The 22826-nt window shown below is 41.2% G+C and overlaps 1 protein-coding gene across 3 annotated transcripts in view; it reads right to left on the bottom strand.

The window, feature by feature from the left end:
• Positions 1–22826, bottom strand: part of dclk1a (doublecortin-like kinase 1a) — a 317723-nt gene that overhangs the window by 91421 nt on the left and 203476 nt on the right. For 2 of the 3 annotated variants that reach the window (XM_078545311.1, XM_078545312.1), the window contains one exon: positions 827–921. In XM_078545311.1, coding sequence (XP_078401437.1) covers positions 827–921 — 95 coding nt within the window. Of the gene's footprint in view, positions 1–826; positions 922–12222; positions 12498–22826 lie in introns of those variants that run through there. The other variant, XM_078545313.1, reaches the window with a different exon arrangement.

Raw genomic sequence — 22826 nt, 5'->3', positions numbered from 1 at the left:
AACATCAGGTCTGGGAAAAATTGGCAGACTTGGCTTTTTGCAACATCAGATTCATTATTTAAAAATTGGTTAAAATGGCTACCAATGTAGAAGTGTTATAGTGCAATAAACAGTTGAACCCACAACATTTAGAAAATTTATAAATGTTTGAGTTCATTCACTTAAAAGATGTCGTCCATACCAGAATGATTACAATAAAATCTCAGCTGGGTATGCATAAATATTTTTGTACATTCATTCATGTTTAGAACTATGAAGGAAAAAAAGGATTGACCATGGTGCAGTGGAGTGTGTTGCTAGGCAACATATCAGAACTATGACAAAAGGCAGATACATCAAAAGAATGCATAATGATTTTTTTTTAGGTATAAAATCAAGCTTCTACCAAATACTTGCATTTGTTTGATTTTTCTAGTTACAATGCCAAAAGCATTTATATCTATAAGGTGCAATAATAATCAATAAGAATAGTAATTAAAACCGTTACACTGATCTACAGGTCTCTGAGGAATACGGTGCCTTTCCTTTCAGCATAAACAACTTACATTGTTGTACTTACGGCCGAGGGATTTAGTTTTTTTTTATGATGCCAACTAAAAAACTGCTTTTCTCTGTTACTGAATAGTTTTGCTTTTCATTTGACACAAATGTCACCGTGCTTTTAATACCAAAGTATGAAAAGCTGTTTTTTCTCCCCTAGAGCAGTTTACTTGCAGTTAATGAGTCCCTCTGAAATTTCTGTCATATTTCTTCAGTATTGTTACCTTTTTGATGATTAATTGCTTTGACCAGTCAAGCCTCTCTATATGTAATTAGAACATCTCACCTTCTGTTTGCGTAGGCTGCCTGGGCTGGTTGGCGATGGGCTTGGTGTCTTGGTGGAACGTGGAGTAGAAAGCTGGCTACCAGGAGTTCCATTCACTAAAAGAAAAAATATTTGTCAGGTCACAATTATTTAACAATTTATGCACTGGACAGGCTTTGTGGACTGATTGCCACTGGCCCTTGTACTGACAATTGAGAAAGTATGGACATCCCTTAGAGTCAGTGGCATTCTAAATATGAGAGTTTGACTCTAAATTTTAAATCTAAATTTAAATGAGTTTATTCCTGATTTAATAACGTAATGTTTAGTCTAGTGCTTTCTTGAGCTTTTTGTGTATTTTTATGTTGCTATTTCATTCCATTTTTACTTGCTTTATTTGGATCTCCCCATCCTATAATTTTTTGACTCAGAGAATGCAGGAGATTTGCTTCTTCCAATGTTGCTATTTGAGAGGCCACAAGAAGATGGATGAGAGTCTCTTGGGCGCAAGCTTCCTTTCTGATCTTTCTCTTTCTTTCTGGGGTGATAGCTACCGTCCGCTTCATTGTTCACTGGTTCACAGAGTGGAGAAGTTCAAGTACCTTCCACCTCTTCAGAGCATAGCACATAGCTGTTCTAACACACTGCAATACCGTTATCTTTTTTTGGTCTTAGTTATTTACAAATTTGTTAGAATTTCTTTTAATCAGTGTGGGAAAATTGTCTTTATATTTCACTAAACAGCCCTTTGGGTTCTTATTTTATCTGGAACATTCCACAGAATTAAAGACAACCCTCCACAGAAATTCACTAGCTTCATTTTTTCCTTTGCTAGAAGATACCTTTTTGGCCTCAAATACCTCATACGGGGCAAATAATCAAGATAAACTTTACTAATGAATAACAGTTACTGTAGAACTGACCTCTGATAAAAGACTGACAAATTACAACGTCTGGAATTATTTTTGTTATTCTTTCAGGGGATGTGGGCGTCTCTGGTAAGGCCAGCATTTGTTGTCCATCCCTAATTGTCCTTGAACTAAGTGACTTGCTAGGCCGTTTCAGAGGGCAATTCAACCACGGTATTATGGGTCTGGAGTCACATGTAGGCTGGACCAAGTAAGGATGGCAGATTTCCTTTAGTGAATCAAAAAGGTTTTTACAACAATTGATGATAGTCTCAGCAATGGTGACCATGACAACTATCTTCATATTCCAGATTTATTAATTGAATTTAAATTCCATCAGCTGCCATGGTGGGATTTGAACCCATGTCTTCCAGAGCATTAACCTGGGCCTCTGGATTACTAGTCCAGTGACATTACCACTACATCACTATAGAACCATAGAAAAGTTACAGCACAGAAGGAGGCCATTCGGCCCATCTTGTCCATGCCAGCCCGAGGACACCCAGGTGCCCTTTCTAATCCCACCTTCCTGCAGTTTACAGCACTTAAGGTGCAGATCCAGGTACTTTTTAAAACAGTTTAGAGTTTCTGCCTCTACCACCAACTTGGGCAGCAAATTCCAGACACCCACTACCCTCTGCGTAAAAAAGTTCTTCCTCATGTCCCCCCTACACCTTCTACCACTTATCTTGAATCTATGTCCCCTGGTTCTAGAATTCTCCACCAAGGGTAAAAATTTTATCCTGTCCACTCCCCCAACTCCCCAAAGCAGCAAATTAATTGAGAGAGAGTTGGATAAGTATCTGGAAATGAATTGATAGAGTCATCGTCGTTGTCTGTCCCTCGATTTGAGGATGATGTCTGCTTAGGGTCATGAGTTTCTGTCATGGGTCTTCATGTGACTGAACAGGTCGATTCTTGACCCACATCTCTTTGGGCACATGGGGCAGGATGTTGCATGAGGTAGTGGGATCCGGAGAGCAGGATTTGCTTCCTTTTATTTCTTCTTCTCCCACTGCTCTGCCTCCTCATTTAGACATTTGGACTCAAAGCATGATGCAGCTTGATGGACAAGCTGTCGCCATTTTGAACGATTGGTAACAAGCTTCTCCCTGTCGTTAATATTGCTGCTGCCATACTTCAAGGGAGCTTCAGAGTGTCTTTGAAGCATTTTCTTTGCCCTCTCCTGTATGCTGGCCATTTGAAAGTTGAGAAAACAGGTCCTGGCGGGGGAAACGTTTTTCAGCCATCCAGACACAATGTCCAGTCCACCATAGTTGATTTTGCAGGAGTTTGCCTGAATGCTTGCAAAACTAGCTTCAAGGAGGACACTGGTGTTTGATCGATAGCCCTCACATTGAATCTGGAGGATTTGGTGGAGGAATTGCCGATGGAATAGCTCTAGGGCTCTTATGTGTCGTTGATACACAGTCCAGGTCTCACTGCAGTACGGAAGTGTGGTGACGACAATTGGGACTTTTGTTGACTTATAGAGGCCTTTGGTGTCAAAAACTCACTGTCGTAGAAGGCTGAGCTGGAGCAACTGATCCAGTGTTGGATCTCCGCATCAATGGTGGCCTTTTGAGAGAGGTGACTGTCAAGGTACGGGAAGGGATAACATATTCCGGAGTCTCTCCTTCAAGATATATGGGAGGTGGAATATTTGGCTGACCAGGTCTGGGTTGATATATGAGTTTTGTTTTGGCAATATTCAAAGACAGGCCATGTCTTTTGTATGCAGAATCGAAAAGATCAAGAGTGGCTTGCAAATCTGGTGCAGAGTGCTCAACAGCACTGCAGTCATCCGCAAACTGTAGGTCATGTGTGTCTATGGTAATGAGATTAGTTCTGGCACGGAGGCAAACGAGGTTAAAGAGTTTTCCATCTGGGCAGTATTTAATATTGACACCAGAGGATAGTTGATCTTTGATTAGGTGAATAGCCACGGTCAGGTAGATTGTAAATTGTATGGGGGCAACATATAGTCTTGCTTGACACAGACTTGAAGGGACAGTTTCAGATCTCCCACACAAGACAGTTGCAGTCACAACATCATGTAGCAATTGCAGAGTTGTGATGGAGTTTCTTGAATACCAAATCTCTGGAGCACAATCCCCAGGGCCTCACGATTTACTGAGTCAAATGCTTTAGTCAGGTTGATGAGTGCAATGAAGAGTTCCGGGTGTTGTTCTCGACTTTTTCGTGGATTTTTCTGGCAACAAAGATCATATCAGACGTTCCTCTGGAAGGTCTAAAGCCACATTGTGTCTCTGGGAGGACTTCCTCAGCCGCAGGAAGTAGGTGATGCAGGAGAATGCGTCTCCCTCCAATGGACAAGAGGGAAATAACTCGATAGTTTCCACAGCATGATTTGTCTCCCTTCTTGAATTGTCACATTCCTGAAGTTGGGGGACAGGAGGGGAGTTCTTTATCCTCCCAAATCTGTAGGACGAGTGCACAGTCTTGATGTCAGGAAAAGTCCACCAGTTTTGAAGACCTCAGCTGGTATAGCATCACAGCCACAAGTTTTGCTTCTTTTTTCATCTGTTTCGTTACTTGTTGTAGAGTATGACAGCTATCATAGAATAGATTTTTGAAAGACTGGACAGGCCATGTGGACTGAAATAATCTTTTTCATCCTTGTGCACTTTTATGTTCCTAATAGGCCCCCACTCAAAGCATTGGGCAGAGTCTTGCTGAGGTGTCATGAGTCTCACCTGCTGGCTTGACAGCTGGTGAGAAACCCATGCTGCTTCTTTTCGTCAAGGCCCACCAAGCCATAAGCCAATCAGGCAGTGGCAAGGCCAATGGCCAGCCTGCCCCTGGAATCAAACCTCAGGTGCAGAAGTCTTACCTACCAAGAGCTATCGGCTAATCAGAGGCCGGCAGCTCTTGTGGTCAGCAGTGCCACAGGGGAGGCTGTGGCTGCTGCAGGAAAAGCACCTACTGGAGTCCCAGGAACACAAAGCAACCCAGACCACAGATAAGAAATGTTGGTGGGGTGGGGGAGAGAGGGGTCATTGGGAGAGCGGTGTTGGAGGGTCGGCAGCAAGGGCAGGGGGATGATTCTCAGCAGGGCCCTCCTTCCCGATGTCAAGTCCTTCAATTGGGCAGTAAGTGCCTCGAAGTGCCTTTGGGTCAACCATGGGCCTTCCTGTTCAGACCTTAATTCCTGCGGAGGCGGGAAGGTGGCAGGGTTCCAATACGCCACAATCCTGCCTAATTACACACCCTTCCTAGCTCCAAGCTCACCACCAGCGATAACACGATTCCACCATCAACCCTGTTCCTCTCTCCCCAGATGCTGCCTGACCTGCTGAGTTTATCCAGCCCCTTCAGTTTTTATTTCAGGTTTCCAGCATCTGCTGTATTATACCTGCAAACAGGGTGTCAGGGCATGCTAATGAATCATCATTTGCCAGAGAATAACCTGTTAATTTGGCTAATTATGCTTTTTACAAATTAGAATTGAAGTATATTATGGGAGTTTATTAATTTTAAGTGTTTGGAGATGTTGAAATATTTCTAGGCTGTGTAGAACTTACTGCCAAGGCAAAAACATTTATGTCAAGTGTTTTTGGAGCACTTAAAGTGTATTTTATGTTATTACTGTTTCTGTTATTGAAGGTTGGTTCAGTTGATAGTTTTGTCTATAAGGGGGTGTGATTTCAAGGAACAGTTCCCATTACTTCTGCTTGACATGCTTTAACAATGCCAGCTTGCAGTTATATAATACCTTTAATGCAGAAAATATCCCATGGTGTATCACCAATAGGTATATGAAAATGGATTCTAAGCTACAAAGGGAGCAATTTGAGATGGTGACTGAAGGCTAGGTTGAAGAGATGGGTTGTGAAGAGGTTTTTATAAAGTGGAAAGGAGTACACAAGTTCATAAAGTTCCAATGAGCAAAACCGAGGTAGTTGAAAGCTCTCCCACTAATGGTAGGTTGAGGGGAGGGATGTCATAAGACTCATTATAGCATAGAAGAAGGTCATTCGGTCCTTCAAGTTCATGCCAGCTCTCTGTAGAGCAATCCAGTCAGTTCCATTCCTCCAACCTATTTCCACAGCCCTGCAAGTTTATTTCCTTCAAGCAGCCATCCAGTTTTCTTTTCAAATCATTGATAGTCTCCACTTCCAACACCCTGGTAGGTAGTGTGCTCCAGGTCATTAGTGCGCACTGCATAAAATCATTCTTCCTCATATCTCCCCTGCATTTCTCACCCCAAACCTAAAATCTGTGTTCCCTAGTACTTGCATAATCAACTAATGAGAACAGCTTGTCTTTGTCTATCTTATCTCCCCTCAAACCCCTTTGTTCCAAGGAGAACAACCATAGCTAATGCAACCTAACCTCACAGCTAACATCGCTCTCCATGGACTATTCTAGTAACCTCCACTGCACCCTTTTAAGGACTCTCACATCCTTCCTAAAGAGTGGTGATCCGTACTGGATGCAATACCCTGGTTGTGGCCCCAACAGTTTTCATAAAGATGCATTGAAGCCTCAAGAGGAAGTGTGTTCGGGAGAGGATATAGTGCTGAAGCAAATTAAAGATAGGATGGGACACGATTTTGGAGGAATTTATAGAAAAGGACAATGATTTTGAATCGAATGTTTCTGATTACAGGGAGCAAAAGTAAGGAGCAGTGACAGGAATAAAGGACTACTGAGACTGTGCAAACAGGATGCACGTGACAGAGTTTAAACAAGGAGGTTAGCGACTAATGTGTTATTGTTAATCATCTAAAGGTGGCAAAGGTATGTATAAAGGTTTTAGTGGCAGAGGGGATGAGGTGGAACAAAGGCTGGCAATATTACAGAGATGCAATTTATATAGTCTTGATGATAGTTAGAATGTGTAGTTTAATGCTCATCAAGGTCAAACAGGTCATTGATATTGCAAATAGCTTGTTTCAGCCTGAGAGGGGGAGCAGTTAGTGGCAAAAGAATGGACTTTATGACAGATGAAATTACTCCTTTCTCAAATATTGAGCTAAAGGAAGTTGTGATTCAGCAGTATTTAATGTTGGATAGTCTGGCAGTGCCAAGGCTGTTGAAAGATAGAGTGATGGAGAACTAGAACTGGGTATTATCAACCTACATGTGAAAGCTAACCCCATTCCTGATGCTGTTGCTAAAGGGCAGCATGTAGAGAAAGAAAAGGAAAGGGGAATCCTAGAGGTACAGTATAGGAAACTGCTACATTGTTAAAGGTGCAGCTTTTTAGGTGAGCTTTTAAACGAATGCCCTGCTTAGGTGAAAGATCTTGGTAAGATTTTGAAAAAAATTGCAGGGAATTCCTAAGTGTCCTTTCAAGCAGTCATTTCTCAACCAACATCTCCATAAACAAATTAACTCATCAATCATCTTGCTGCTCATCTGTTATATTTTGGAGCATAGAATGGTTGTTGTATTTCCATTCAAAATCACTCTCCCCATGTAGATATTCCTGAGAGATGCTATACAAATGCAGGTTTTCAACCATTAACAACATAAGAAACTGCAGTCACCACCATTTGAAACAAACAAATTTCAGATTCAAATTATGCAAATATTGTCAAACACCAAATGCTGCTCAAGCTGTCAGCTGAGCTTCAATATTGGAGTTACAAATACAAAACAATTAATCTTTTTCACTAATTTAATTAACCAAAACAAACATGAGCACACCAATGGATGCAATTGGTCGGTAATGGAAGATATAATTAATTTCATTCATAAAAAAAGATTTCCCGTCTAGTCCTCCCTGCCTCAATACCGGCTTAATAACCTGTTACATCTCTAACTTTTCCAATTCTGATGAAAAATCATTGACTGTTAACTCCATTTCTTTCTGCACAGATATTGCTTGACCTGCTCAGTATTTCCAGCATTTTCTTCGTTTATTTCCAGGCTCTGCAGTATGTTGCTTTTGTGTTGGTATTCCTAGTACTGCTGTGGCTCAGCTTAAATTCAGCAACCTAGTCATTCAACCTGGAATCTTCCTGATGTGCATGATTCACACAGTAAGGTTTGCCACTGAATGATTACTGAATGTCAATTTGATGAAAGTGGGATATGCACATGTTTAATTTTGGGTAAAATAATCTAATCAGCTCAAATTAAAAATTGTTGCATTCTTAACATTGATTTCTGTTGACAATCAATCCAAAATGTGCTAAAGATGAATTCTATATTTGCAAAAAAAAAATTGTCATCCCAAGATTGACTCTTTCCTATAGAAAAAAATTAAATAATTTCTTCCAATATATGGCCAAGAGAAGCGATTGCCATCCTGAGATAAGGCATTTATAATTCTAATATTGAAGATTTCCTTTATGTGCCATGCCTAACAAAAGGGAAAAAAATTATGAACACGTTTTCAGTTTCACTGCACATTGTCCACAGAGGCATTAGATCTCAGAAAGTTTATAAGACACAGTGGCCTTTTGAATCTGGGCTGAATAATAGAAGATCATTCCTTGGAATTTCACTACAGAGTAATAAATGTAATAAATGAATAATAGTTTCATTCCAACAAGACCTTTAATCAATTCACTAATATATTAGGTAAACTAGCACTTAAGATTTATTTCACTATGTAGTGAAGGACTGAGTGCATTATGACCAGACTCTAGAAAAAGAATGTTAATAATAAGAAAGTAATAAAAAAGTAGTAATATTATTCATTTTACCCTATTAAAATAAAATAAGCAGTGTCTCCATTCAATAACACCGTTCTTACATTGCATCTTTGGCACTGCTTTCCCTAGACATTTTCAGCATGCAGCTAGTAAAATGGAATATGAAGCTGCTGTCGCATGTTGGTACCAGAGTAAATGTGGGCACCTCCAAGTACTCATTTTGCTTTGTTGTTACACCACACTGTATAAGATACTGATGCAAGATCCTCCATTTAATTTAGCTATTTTAATTTCTAAATGTTTAGCCTTTGGACCTCCATTCATCAAATGGCTCCAGCTGTCAATTTGTTCTATCACTTCCTCCTCTCCACCTTTCATGCCTTTGTCCCTAGTGAAGCCAAAAGGCTATAAAATCTGATAAGTTCTGGAGGTGGGCATGGGGATCGTAATCATGCAATTAACTCGCATGTGAAAGGAGCTCACCACTTCTTCATCATGAAGATTGAGGCCGTCAGTTCAGCTGCCACTATCACATGCTCACTTTCTCTTGCCCACAAAGCCAGATCTCCATGAAGGTACCCGTTGTGCTCTAACCTTGAGCCTGTATCTCATTCGAGTTTCTGCCCCATCTCTCCTCGTGGTCTCTGTGAGCTCATCTTTTCCAGGAGACACATCTCCTACTCCCTTGATCACATTCACACTGCTGACCATCCTTCCCTTCTTGGCTGGCATGCCAGCTGATGTTGCAAATGATTCCCTCAAGCATTGATCCTTTCCTTTCAAAACAACCATCATCCCCAACCCTAAAAATAAAATCTTCTCCCTCTGTCATCTCTCTCCCTCAACTCCAAGCTTCTTTTCCTCTCCAAAATTCTTTCATGTATTGTTGCCTCCCAGGTTTGTGCCTGAAACTCCACATCTGAATCGCTACAATCGGATTTCCATCCTTGCCACAGCATTCAGGTAGCACCAAAGGAGGTCAAAAATGGCATCCTTCACGTCTGTGTCATTAGTGCACTATTCCACTTCATAATTCTCAATCTCTCTGCAGTCTTTGGCACGGTCCACCACATCATTCTCCTCCAACATTTCTCCGCTGTTGTCCAGTTCAGTGTGATGGCCCTCATATGGCTTTGCTCTTTCTTCAAATCATAGCCACAGCATCTCGAATAATGCCCTCAATGTCCGCTCCAACATGGTTACCTCTGGAGTCCCCCAAGGATCTGTTATTGGCCCCCTCTCCTTCATGTGTATGCAGCACCTTGGTGACAACATCCAAAGGCATGGGATTTAGTTCCACATTTACACTGCCAACTATGCAACCTCTCCACCTCTTGTGACTATCCAATGTCCGTGTATTCAGACAGCTGGTCAGAAAATCACCACCACTGATGCAAAGTAGCAGCAGTGTGTACCATCTACAAGATGCACTGCAGCAACTCACCAAGGCTCCTTCAACAGCACATTCCAAACCCACAACCTCTACCAGCCAGAAGGCTAAGGGCAGCAGACACATGAGAACACCAGCACCTGGAGTTCCCCTCCAAGTCACTCACTATCCTGACTTGGAACTATATCCCTGCTCCTTTATTATACGATATTGGTCAAAATCCTAGAACTCCCTCCCTAACAGCGCTGCATGCGTACCTACGACACATGGGTTGCAGCGGTTCAAGAAGGCAGCTCACCATCACCTTCTCAAGGATAATTAGGGATGGGCAATAAAAATGCTGACCTAGCCAGCGGTGCCCACATCCTGTGAAAAGAATTTTTAAAAATACCCTGAAAAAAGGTGCAATTTTCTTCAGTATTCTGGAAGATAAAGCTAGTCTCAGTAATGGTGACCATGAAATCATCATCAATTGTTGTAAAAACCCATCTGGGTCACCATTGTCCTTTAGAGGAGGAAATCTCTCCCCTAAAGAGAGACGGCAGAGGAAATAGGCCATCCTTACATGGTCTGGCCTACATGTGACTCCAGATCCACATAAATATGGCTGACTCTTAACTGCCCTCTGAAATGGCTTAGGAAGCCACTCAGCTCTAGGCAATTAGGGATAGCCAACAAATGCTGGCCTTGCCAGGAACACCCACATCCCATGAAAGAATGAAAACAAAATCTTATTTGACCTGAGCTGACCTCCATGAGACATAGAAATCTAACCTTCGTGACATCTCCCAGCTCATTTGCAACACTCACCTCTGTCACCTTCAGACTCAACTATTCCAAAGCTGTTCTGACCAGCCTCCCATTCATCATCCTCCATAAACTTCAGCACATGAACTCTGCAGCATATATCTTATTGAGCACTAGGTTGTGTCATCAACTATCAACTTACAGTGGCTCCCAGGTCCAAATACCTCAAACTTAAAATATATTGCATTGTTCCTACATGACAATGCTTCTCTGTTTCTCTCTAATCTCTCCCAGCCCCTACAATCATGTGAAAACTCTGCATTCCTCTAACTCTGGTCTCTTATGTATCCAGACTCCTATCATCCACTATTAGTGAACATGCCCTCAGTGGTCTAGGCCCTAATCTTCCTGTCTCTCACCTCCCTCTTCTCCTTCAAGACCCTCCTTAAAACTGGGCCAAATTTATGGTCACTTTTCCCTCCCCTCCTGAATATTCCTTTCATTGGCTTGGTATCCATTGCCCGATTATGCTTCTGTGAAGTGCCTTGGGCCAGAACGTTTAGCTCGGCGGGCAGGTGCATGCCCGACCCAACCAAGCGTGAAATGATGTGTGATGACATCATGAAACCAGCTCTTAAGGCCATTAAGTTATCAATTGACATTCATTTTTCACTGCCCATTCAACCTAACGGTTGGCAAGCAAGTGAAAAGGCCAAGCGGCCTTTGCATTTTTTTTTGGAAACCTCGTCCATGGGCGGGATGAGGTTTCGTAAAGCAAATGCAAATGAGATAAAAACTTTAATTTTTAATTAAAAACACGTCCTTGGTCATGGGACAGGGTCACATGAAGGGACATGTTTTATCACATTTTACTGTTGTTTATTAATTTTTTCAATATCTTCTTCATCTCCCTGAGGCAGCTCCGTGCCTCAGGGAGATTATTCAGCGTTCTGTCACGTGCATGTGCAAAGTTCGCGCTAGGCCTGCTCGCCCTCCTCCCCCTGCCTGCACAGGCAGCGCTCTGCCCTTGGTACATTTTTCAACATTAAAAGTCTTACATAGTTGCAAGGTATTGTAAAATTATTGTTTAGAACTGTTTTACAGTAAACCACCTTTTAGCTTATACTCATTGTCCTATCAACCTTTCTCAATCAGCGTAAATTGATTAGCCTGAATTTTGCCTTCTGCCACTACATAGCAATGCAAGTGGACAGTGTAACAGCAGCTCCATCTCTTGTGGTAATGCAATAACATTGTCAGAACCACAGTAAGCAGTGCAGCTTAAAGACCATACAAACTGCAGAATATTTCAATCTAGCAGTGTGTGCTAAGACTGTGAAATCATAATGATATGATGCAAGGGAAACATACATTTTTAGATACCAGCTCTTTATGCTGACACAACATTGTATGCAATCCCATATAGTTTTACTGTTACCTAACCCTTAAAACTGTAACAAGCACTTTGATTATATTCAGTATAGAATACTTTGTTAGGAATGTTATACCTCTTTGCAGAATTGAAGAACATTTAAGAAGAATTTAAAAACATAGAAAATAGCATTGATGGAAGTTAAATTTGTAGATTTAACTTGATTTAGTTGACTTTAGCCTGTACAGCTACAATGAGGCAAAGGAGTATTCAATTACTACAGTATGAAAAATAACATTTACTTAGCTTAGTAACTTATTACCTATGCCTTTACAAATTTTAAATGATAACTTTACAATGGTCATACATACCTTCTATGTACTTCATTATGAGAGAAATTTTTTAAACACACAAAATTTCTTCCTATGTAATTCACAAACACTCAGTGCTGATTGTATATAGCTTCAAGTAGAGGAAAAATGAAATGAAGCAAAAAGAAAACTGAGATGCAGACCCACAGACAAAATACCTGCTAGTAAAGGCAGCTGAGTAAGAAGCAGCTATCATAAGCAAATGCTTTTTTGCGTAAGACTGACGTCTGTGATTCAGGAGTGGGTGGTTCAGGTGGTTTCTTAAGGCTGCATCATAGATGTCAATTAAACCAACTGCAAGTACCCATGAACATTAAACAACTCTGCCCCTTTGACAATATAAAAAAATGAATAATTTAGAATGTGAATGCATGATTCAACTTACAATCAGACACCAAATAGCAAATGACTCATCCAGTATCCTACTTAAAATTACTTGTTGGAAACTTTCAAGTGGCTGTTGACGTATAACTGTAGTCTATATTGCACTTGAAATACCAGGTTTCAGATTATTTAGGTTATGGCACATTCTTGGACAAATTAAAAATAACAGGCTACCTACATAATCTAATGCCACAGATATATGACTGTGAAAAACTCCTAAAATCTAGCTAATCTAAGTACTAATCACTAATGAAAACCAAGTGTTTCAACTTTTGGATATCTGCCTCTACAAATTATGCATTTCAGTGCAGAGGTAAAGAATTATTACTTTTATCACTAGGACTGAATGATTGCATTCATCAAGAGAAACTCTTAGTTATATATGTTTGGGATTACTTAAAAACTTTGATGAGCATAATGATATTAATTATTAAATTTCATGAAAATCATGTCTTACAAACTACAATTTTTTCTCATCATTTTTATTGTATTTTCTGTTCAGTGCAATATTAACAATTGAGCAATTCCATATCCAATTATTATTCTGTGCACATACACACAATCTATAGCCAAGCAAGTGGGTGGGTTTTCGCCAGTGATTCATGCATAATTGTTTGTGGCTGGCACAGAAAACTTGAATTTTTTTCAATGAAATTTTATTAATACAATGTCTAGAACATACCTTATGCTCTACAGTAGGATAATTTTTAACCCAAGACTTCCGATTCCCATTGACTAAAACCCAACAGAGTATTTACATTTTCAGAATTGAACATCCCTTTTTATTTTTAAAATTGTAAATTAGAGATCATTATATCATTCAAATGAACATTCAAATGCTGAAATGTTGATGACACAACAACAATCAGACCCATATTTTTGAAAATAGTCAATTGTTCGCATCACCAAACTCAAATAAAAATGAAAACTATACATGATAGTATTGCAGACGAATTTGTGCATTACAAACGCAATAATGGGAACAAAAGAAATCCAGCTGAGCATACCACATCAGCAATAAACTCTTTTTCATATTACTCAACGTTTAACTTCGGACAAGTATAAGCAAAACATTTAAGTGATTTATGAAATTTGCAAAACATCTGTAAAATGGCTCAATAAAATTTTAGGAAAACCTATTTCCATGTATGTCACAGACTGGATTAACTCAGGAACTTCAAACAAGGCCCAAGAGAGGTTTCTCAAGTTTAAAAAGAACTCCAATGTAAGACAACTCCGACATAAGGCATGGAATGTCAGAGCTAGTCAATGAAGAACTTGAATCACAATTAGTGTAGATGTACATTAAATAAAGAAAACACACAAGAACAAGCAGTTTGCCCAGTGTCCTGGCTAATATTTATCCCTCAAACAACTCCACCAAAAACAGCCTGATAATTTATCTCATTTATTTTTCTGGGACCTTGCTGCACACAAATTGGCCTAAATTGCAATACAAAAGCAAGGAGTGGAAGAAAGACTTACATTAATTAGAGCATTGGATTAACATCTCATCCACAGGGTGGCACATATGACAGTGCAGCACTCTGACAGTCCTGCACTGGAGTGTCAGCCTAGATTACGTGCTCAAATCCTGACTGGAGCTTGAATGCAAATCCTACTGATTCAGAAACATGAGGGCTACAATGTAATAACCTGATAGTTATTATTTAAGGGACTTACACAGCAGTATATTACACAGCTAACTAGTGGTATAATTAAAGCATAAATCATGTACTGAAGACTTTAAAGAAGTTGAGGTTGCTGAGCAGCAAGCAAGAATGCAGTGATGGTCCAGTGGCTGGACTCTCCTCCAAACCTTTCAGTAGTGAGGCTAGCTCTCGCAAGGACAGGAAAAAGGGGACAACCACCCCAACAAAGCAGGGCTGGATTTAAGTGACCAAAGACGCCAGAAGTGTGCTTCCTCCAACCTGGAGGCAATGGATAAGGAGGACCCAGGACCTCAGGAGGGCAGGAAGGGTGTTTGGCATAGCACTTGCACATGCCAAGCCCCACACTTTGACTTTCCTAGCATTCTTCTGCAAGGCACTCCTTAGAATAACATGCCTTGCAGCTGCACGTTCCTTTCCTTGCAGGCACCTCACATCCCTGCCTGAGCAGCCAACACTCACACTTACCCTTATCCTATTGCCCTCTCTTATCCATACCTCACAGTCACCCTCCACAAATGTTATCCTCAACTGTTAAGCAGACATGCCATTTCTAACACTTATAACTCTCTGCTTTCTCTCATTGTAGGAATGCATACAACTTCAGGGAGAGGACGAGACTGGCTTGGGGGAGGGTGTGTGTGTGTGGGTGGTGCCCCTCCAGTGACAGCCACTGGCAATACGTGCACACTCAGTCCACTGGATGGAGGTCTTATTCTGGGAAGTTGAAGATTTCAGCAACAATCTATGGTGAAAACCTAAGCCTCCTAAGGAACTGGTGCTCACACGTCAAGAAAGCTGATCCTCTGCTTCTAGGGTATGTCTCACCTCTTCAGGATCTCTCTGCCTAATCCCTCTGCCCTGTGGAGAAGGCAGTTGGTGCTGTTGCTTCTGCTGTTCTCGCTGCTCCTCTTGCTCATGATCAGAGGTGCAAAACAGAGCTTAATGAGGTCTTCCAATGCCATGGTGAAGGTTAGCAGCAGCAAAATGCAGCTGAAGGTGAATAAGATGCAAGACAAGGTGAAGTGTCTCACGTGAAGTTGGCAATTAACTGTCAAGCACTCAAAACACTCTTCAAGAAGGAATGCAATGAGCGGCAGCCTCTCATTTGGCCATGGCTTCAGCTCTTCAGTTTCAATGATCCCAGCCTATCAGTCTCACTGCAGAAGCATTCCCCACTGTGGACTTACCTCAGTGACCCTAGCATGATGCTGACAGTGTTTTTTGAGGTTGTAGCTAGTAGATTAAGGGAGCTAGCGATGTAGTATTCTTGAGTTTCCAAAAAAACATTCGATAAAGTGCCACAGAAAAAGTGCCACACACAAGACAAAGGCTCATGGAGTTGAGGGCAATATATTAGCATAGATAGAGGATTGGTTAATGAACAGGAAGCAAAGAGTCGGGGTAAATGGTGCATTTTCAAGTTGGCAGGCTATGACTAGTGGAATGCTGCAAAGGTCAGTGCTGGGGCCTCAGCTATTTACAATCTATATTGATTTAGGTTCTCTGTCTCTTTGTCTTAAGTTTTTTGACGATACAAAGCAAGCTGGGAAGAGGACAAAGAGGATGCAAAGAGATATAGACAGGTTAAGTGAGTGGGCAACAAGGCAGCAGATGGATTTTAATATGCTGAAGAGTGAGGTTATTCACTTTGGGCATAAAAGTAGAAAAGCAAACTATTTTTAAAAGGCATGAACTTGCCAATGTTGAATAGGGAAATGGCGGTAAAACAATTACTTTGTGTCCGTCTTCATGGAGGAAGATACAGAAAATCTCCTAGAAATATTAGGGAAGCAAAGGGCTTGTGAAAATGAGGAACTGAAAGAAATTAGTAAAAAAGTTAATACTTGAAAAATTAATTGGATTGAAGGCTGATAAATCCCCTGGACCTGATGAACTACATCCCACAGTGTTAAGGAGGTGGCCATAGAGATAGTGGAGCACTGGTGATTAGCTTTCAAAATTCTACAGATTCTAGAAATATTCCTGCAGACTTGTAAGTAATAAATGTAACCCCACTATTTATGAAGGGAGGGAGAGAAAAAAACGGAGAACTACAGACCTGTTTGTTTGACATCAGTTGTAGGGAAAATGTTACAAGCGATTATAAAGGATGTGATAACTAGACATTGTAATGATATGATTGGGCAAAGTCATCATGAATTTATGAAAGGGAAATCATGTTTGACAAGCCTGTTGGCATTTTTTGAGAATGTTACTTGTAACATAGATAAAGGAGAACCAGCGGATGTGGTGTATTTGGATTTTCAGAAGGCTTTAAGGTTCCACAGAGGAGGTAAGTAAACAAAATTAGAGCATGTGAGATTGGGGATAATATGGATTGTATGGATTGAGAATTGACCAACAGACAAAAAACAGAGTAGGAATAAACGGGTCATTCTCAGGCAGGCAGTTACTAGTGGGATAACGCAAGGATCAGTGATGGGGCCTCAGTTGATCACATTCTATGCAAATGATTTTGATGTGGGGACCAAATGTAATATTTCCAGATTTGCCGATGACACACTAGTTGGAAATGTAAGTTGTGAGGAGGATGCAAGAGAGCTTCAAGGGGACTTGGACAGGCTAAGTGAATGGGCAAGAACATGGCAGATGGAATATAATGTGAGTAAGTGTGAAGTTATCCACTTTGGTAGAAAAAAAACAGAAAGCCAGAGGTTTTCTTAAATGGCGAGAGGTTGGGAAGTATTGATGTCCAAAGGGACCTAGATGTCCTTATTCATGAGTCACCAAAAGCTAGTGTGCAGGTGCAGCAAGCAATTAGGGAAGCAAATGGTTTGTTGGCCCTTATCGCAAGGGGATTTGAGTACAGCCCTGAAGAAAAAACAGTAAAAACTTGGAAATAAGAATACTGGCCTGAACCGGCCTTGTATATCTTAAAATAGAACACCAGTAAAACTGGGAAATAAGAGTACTGGGCCGAAATATTTTTTCCTTCTCAGGGGAGTAAAGATGCTTTGCTGCAATTATATAGAGCCCTGGTAAGACCGCACCTGGAGTACTGTGTACAGTTTTGGTCTCCTTATCTAAGAAAGTATATACTTGCCATAGAGGGAGTTCAACAGAGATTCACCAGACTGATCCCTGGGATGGCAGGATTGACTTATGAGGACAGATCGAGGAAACTGGGCCTGTATTCTCTAGACTTTCGAAGAATGAGAGGTGATCACATTAAAACTTATAAAATTCTTACATGGTGTGGCAAGGGAGATGTAGATAGGATGGTTTCCCTGGCTGGTAAGTCTAGAACTGGAGGACACAGTCTCAGTATAGAGGACAGTCCATTTAAGACTGAGATGAGGGGGAATTTCTTCACTCAAGAGGGCGGTGAATCTTTGGAATTCTCTGCCCCAGAGGGCTGTAGAAGCTCAATCATTGAACATGTTGAAGACAAAAAGCAATAGATTTCTGCATACAAATGACATCAAGGAATATGGGAATAATGCAGGAAAGTGGAGTTGTGGTATATCATCAACCATGATCTAATTGGATGTTGGAGTACGCTCGATGGGCCGAATGGTCTACTCCTGCTCCTATATTCCCATGTTCCCAATTAGGGGGACTTAGGTATACTTGTACAAGGAACACAAAGTTAGCATGTAGGCACAGCAAATATCATGTTGGCCTTTATTGCAAGGGAATTGGAGTACAGGGATAAAGAAGTCTTGTTACAGTTGTACAGGCTTTGGTAAGCCCAAGCCTGAAGTAGTGTGTGTGGTTTTGGTCTCCATATATAAGGAAGGATATACTTGCATTAAAGGCAGTACAGTGCAGGTTCATTAGATTGGTCCCTGGGATGAAAGAGTTGCCTATGATGAGAGGCTGAGTAAATTTGGTCTATATTCTCTTCAGTTTAGAAGAATGAGAGGTGATCTAATTTAAACATACAAGATTCTGAAGGGGCTTGACTGGGTGGATGCTGAGAGATTGTTTCCCCTGGCTGGGGAATCTAGAACACAGGGGCACAATCTCAGGATAAGGGGACAATCATTTAAGACTGTGATGAGGAGAAATTTCTTCACTCAAAAGGTTGTCCGCCTTTGAAATTCTCTACAGCAAAGTGTTGTGGATGCCCCATTGTAGAATATATTTAAGGCTGAGGTAGACAGGTTTCTGGCCCCTCAAGGAATCAAGGTATATAGGGAGCAGGTAGGAAGTGGAATTGAAACTAAAGATTAGGCAAGATCGTATTGAATGGTGGAGCGGCTCGATGGGCTGTATGGTCTGCTCCAGCTCCAATTCCTTATGTTAACAACATCTCAATTTTAAAATTCCCATCCTCATCTTCAAATTTCTTCATGGCCTCACCCCTCCCTATCTCTGTAATCTCCTCCAGCTCCATAACCTCTGAGATACTTGTGCTCCTTCAATTCTGGCCTTGTAAGCATTCCTGATTTTAATCAGTCACCATTGGTAGCCATGCCTTCAGTTGCCTAGGCCCTAAGCTCTTCAATTTCCACCCTAAACCTCTTCACTTCCCTTCCTCTCTTTCCTCCTTTAAGATGCTGCTTAAAGCCTACCTCATTGACTAAGCTTTTGGTCATCTGCCTGACTATCTTCTTATGTGTCTTAGTGTCAAATTTTGTTTTATAATTCCCCTGTGAAGCAAGTTATTGTTATAACTTCATGTTTGAATCTCTCCAATCAGGTTTGTGTACCCACCACACCTCTAAATGGCCCTACTCATGTTACAAATTACATTCTCTACAACTCTGCCCATGATACATTTTCACTCCTCAACCTCTCTGCATCCTCTGACCTGGTCAACCACACTACCCTCCTCCAATGCTTCGCCACAATTGTTTAGATCAGTGGAATCCCCTCACTTACATATCTGCTTGTAGCCAAAGCATTTCCAGTAATGGTTTCTCTTCCAGCATTGCATTATTACCTCCAGAGTCCCCCAAGGATCTATCCTTGACCCCATCCTCTCCTGAATCAAGATGCTGCCTATTGGTGACATGTCAGCTTCTGAATTATGCAGTCAACACCCATATTTGCTTTCCATCAATCCTCCAGTGCCTGTGTTGCCAGACTGCTTATCCAATATCTTCTTATATAAGCCATAATTTCCTCCAGCTTAAATGCAGGGAAGATTAAAGCCATTGTCTTCAACCCCCATCATAAACTTTATCCCATAACCACCAATTCCATGGCTAGGATTTCTAGGATGGCGGTGTTTCCTTTCCTGCGGGTTGGACAGTGAGCGTGGGGAATTTGGAGGAGAGGCCTGGGGTGAGGGAGGGAGGACCTGCTATGACCTGACCTTCTTCTAGTGCAGGGGGGGGGAGGGGTTCGCCCGATGTTAAAAGGAGGCTGCTGATGGAAGCGCCATCAACCCCCCCCGCCCGCCCTACCCAAAGCCTGAACCTGGTTTATTTTTGGGCATCCCTCCTGCCTCTGAACTCCTCCCACCAGCCTGAAAATTGAGGCTAGGTGGGAAGTGGCCTTTAAGTGGTCAATAATTGGCCACTTAAGGGCATCGACTGGGGTAAGGGCAGGTGGGCCGGCCTAGGCCTCAACCATCCAAGCATAAAATTGCAGAGAGATCAGGGCGGGCAGCAACCCGGTGGGAGGGCCATCCAAATGATTTTACGTTCACCCCCCCCACCCGCCTACAAGGGAAATGTTAAGCTCTGCCCCATGCTTCTCTGCAGCCACCATCTCTGGTTGAACCAAATTGTTTGTATTATTTGATCCTAAACTGAGCTTTTTACTCCATATCCTCTCCATCACAAAGGCCACCTACTTCCCCCGCCATAATATTACTCATCTTTACTCCTACGTCAGCCCATCTGACTCAAACTCTCATCCATGTCTGTGGCACCTCCAGACTTGATTATTTTGATGCTCTCCAGGTCGACCTCTCATCTGCCACAAACCATAAACTTTAGTTCATCTTAAACACTGCTGCTTAGATCTTATTCCACTCACTCATCATCCTGCCCTACATTGGCTCCAAGTCTCCCAACACTTTTTTAATTTAAAATTCTCATTCTTTTGTTTAAATCCTTTCATGGTCTTGCCCTACCCTATTCTGTTACCTTCTTCAGCCCTACAACCACAAACCCCACCCCAAATTGTGCGTTACTCTGACTCTGACCTTTTTTGCATTCCTTCCTCCTTCACCCCACTATTTGCAGTCAGCAAGGCCCCTTGCTCTAGAATTACATCTCTAAACTTTTCCACTTCCCTCTTCTACTTTGAGGCTTTCTTTAGAACCTGTCGCTTGAGCAAGATTTTTGGCAATCCCTATAGCCTTCTTTAACTCAACATCCATTTTGTCTAATTATGCCTCTGTGAAGCTTTGGATGCCTTTACATATTAAAAGGCAAGTTGCTGTTGTTAATGCATCAGCATACTGCTCAGCAACTGATTCCTGTGATGCCCTCTTTTGGTGCCTGGATGGATTCTGTGTAATAAAGGTTAATGGCAGTGTTAACCTTTTATACTGGCTGCACTCACATCATCATTATTGCCAATGCCAGCTTACAAAGTCCCCAGAGAGTTCGGAGCATAGAGGGGTAGTTACTTGTGCCACTAACCAGGTTTGAATAGATTTCATCCTTGGTGCAAATGATTCAGTGTTTTTGCTGGAGTATTCACAACTTGAGGTATCACACTTTTTAAGGGAGCGAGATAAAACTAATCATGGATACAAATTCTTGCAGCTTGTCACACCTTGTTATATTGGGTACTAACAGCAAGGTTTCCCCAATTATATCTTCCTGTGATACTGACTCAAATGCAATCCTCTATACAAATGTTAATACTGCTCAAATCAGTCATCATAGTCAGTTGGTTACGTGTTCTATGTATTAAACAAAATACAATCTGTGATTATGTATTTGTGCGTTATACAATAATGAGACATCACCCTGAAGGAGTTTTTTTATGATCCTGTTAGTGAAGTAATCATTCACAATAAAGGTTTAAATAAGTGGAGAATGTAGTAAGAGATTGTTGTCTATGCCAGCAATACTACTTGGGTTTTTCATATCAACTAAGATGTCCAATACTGCAGAGGTAAATTTCAACTCTGAACTGAACTTTTCAAGGTAACAGATATAAGGTTATAAAAAGCATTTCTACCTTCATTGATCTTTCAGGATCTATGGATTATCAAAACAGTGAAAGAGTGTGACTGTATTTGTAGTCGTATGAAAATAGGTAGAAATGAAACGGAAAACCCATAAAAGGCTTATTGGTTCAAAATCATTTGTTGGTCCCTAATTATTACATAAAACACTTTGCTCCCATGGCTTTAAACCACACTACTAGTTTCCATAGCAACACTGACGTACATAAACCTGCACAGACTCCTACTTTTCTCTGCTGCACCATTGTACCAGTCGAGTGTACTGCGTCAGACAGTTTCTCTGCACTTATAGTTGAAGAGGGGTGCCGAGCTGTAAAATGTGACACTGGGAATTATATACATTCTGTGTTATTCACATTCCTCCTGTAGGACTTGAGAACAGGTCACTATGAGTAGTATTACTGCACACCAGCATTAAATATGCACTGTAATAAAAAAAATCAAATACCCCTGAGAAGCTGTCTTCCAAGACTGGCTTACATAGTTCTCTTGAAAACTTCTTCAGTTTTTAAAAACATCTGCAGCATTTCTTTCTTTATGTTATTTGAAAATGTGTTTTTCTCTCTGACTTTAAGGGTCTCCACCTGCAATCTGTTCTCAGGCCTTTGCTAATGCCTTGTTGCAAGTTTCTGTTAGAAGATGAATAGATGTAGCACAGGGTGGTATTTATCACTGGTATTTATCCATCTCTTTTGGGGTAGTTCTAGATACTTTGCTTTATGACGGACAAAAGATTGGTATGAGAAGTCAATAAGTACACCTGTATCATGCAACTCCATAATCCAGTGCAGCATTGGCTGCAAACATTGGTTGTACAAACATTGGCTGTACACATTGGCTCAGTTATTAGTACACGAGCATGAGTAATTTATCTTTCAAAAACAATTACAATCTAAAATAAAAGACCTCAAATTCCTAAGACCTTGAAAGAGTGAAGCAGTGAGGTGGGGCAGGATTTCCAGGCTTTCACCCGATCTAAATCTCACAGATGGGGTCATTTTAATCGTGGGACAGGCAGTTTACTCTAGGAGAGCCATATAACATAGACACCTGCCCTGCTGTGCTGGTAGAAATTGGAGTGAAATGCTACCTTTCTTGGACTCCCCGGCTTTTTAAGATGATTTTGAAGTTAAAAAGTTGTATTTCCCTGTAGGGATTATGGATCCTCAATTATTTTGGGAGACCAGAGGAGCTGGGGACACCCTTCTTAGAGCAGAGATGATTAAAGGGAAATTTATTAGGACACATTGAAAATTGAGAGTTCTGACAGTTTCTCCTTGTTTACTCTATTTCCAGTAGCAGAAGGCTTGGTAACAAGGTGACACAGACTTTAGGTAATTGGCAGAAGAACCAGAGAGGGGATGAGGAGCTTTTGTTTAAATACAATGGGGTTGTTATGATCTACAATGAATTGCTTAGAAGGGTGATGG

Source organism: Cetorhinus maximus, chromosome 7 (genome assembly GCF_964194155.1).
Source record: "Cetorhinus maximus chromosome 7, sCetMax3.hap1.1, whole genome shotgun sequence".
NCBI lineage: Eukaryota > Metazoa > Chordata > Chondrichthyes > Lamniformes > Cetorhinidae > Cetorhinus > Cetorhinus maximus.
Note: the sequence above shows the minus strand (reverse complement) of the source record. Positions and strands in the feature narration are given on the sequence as shown.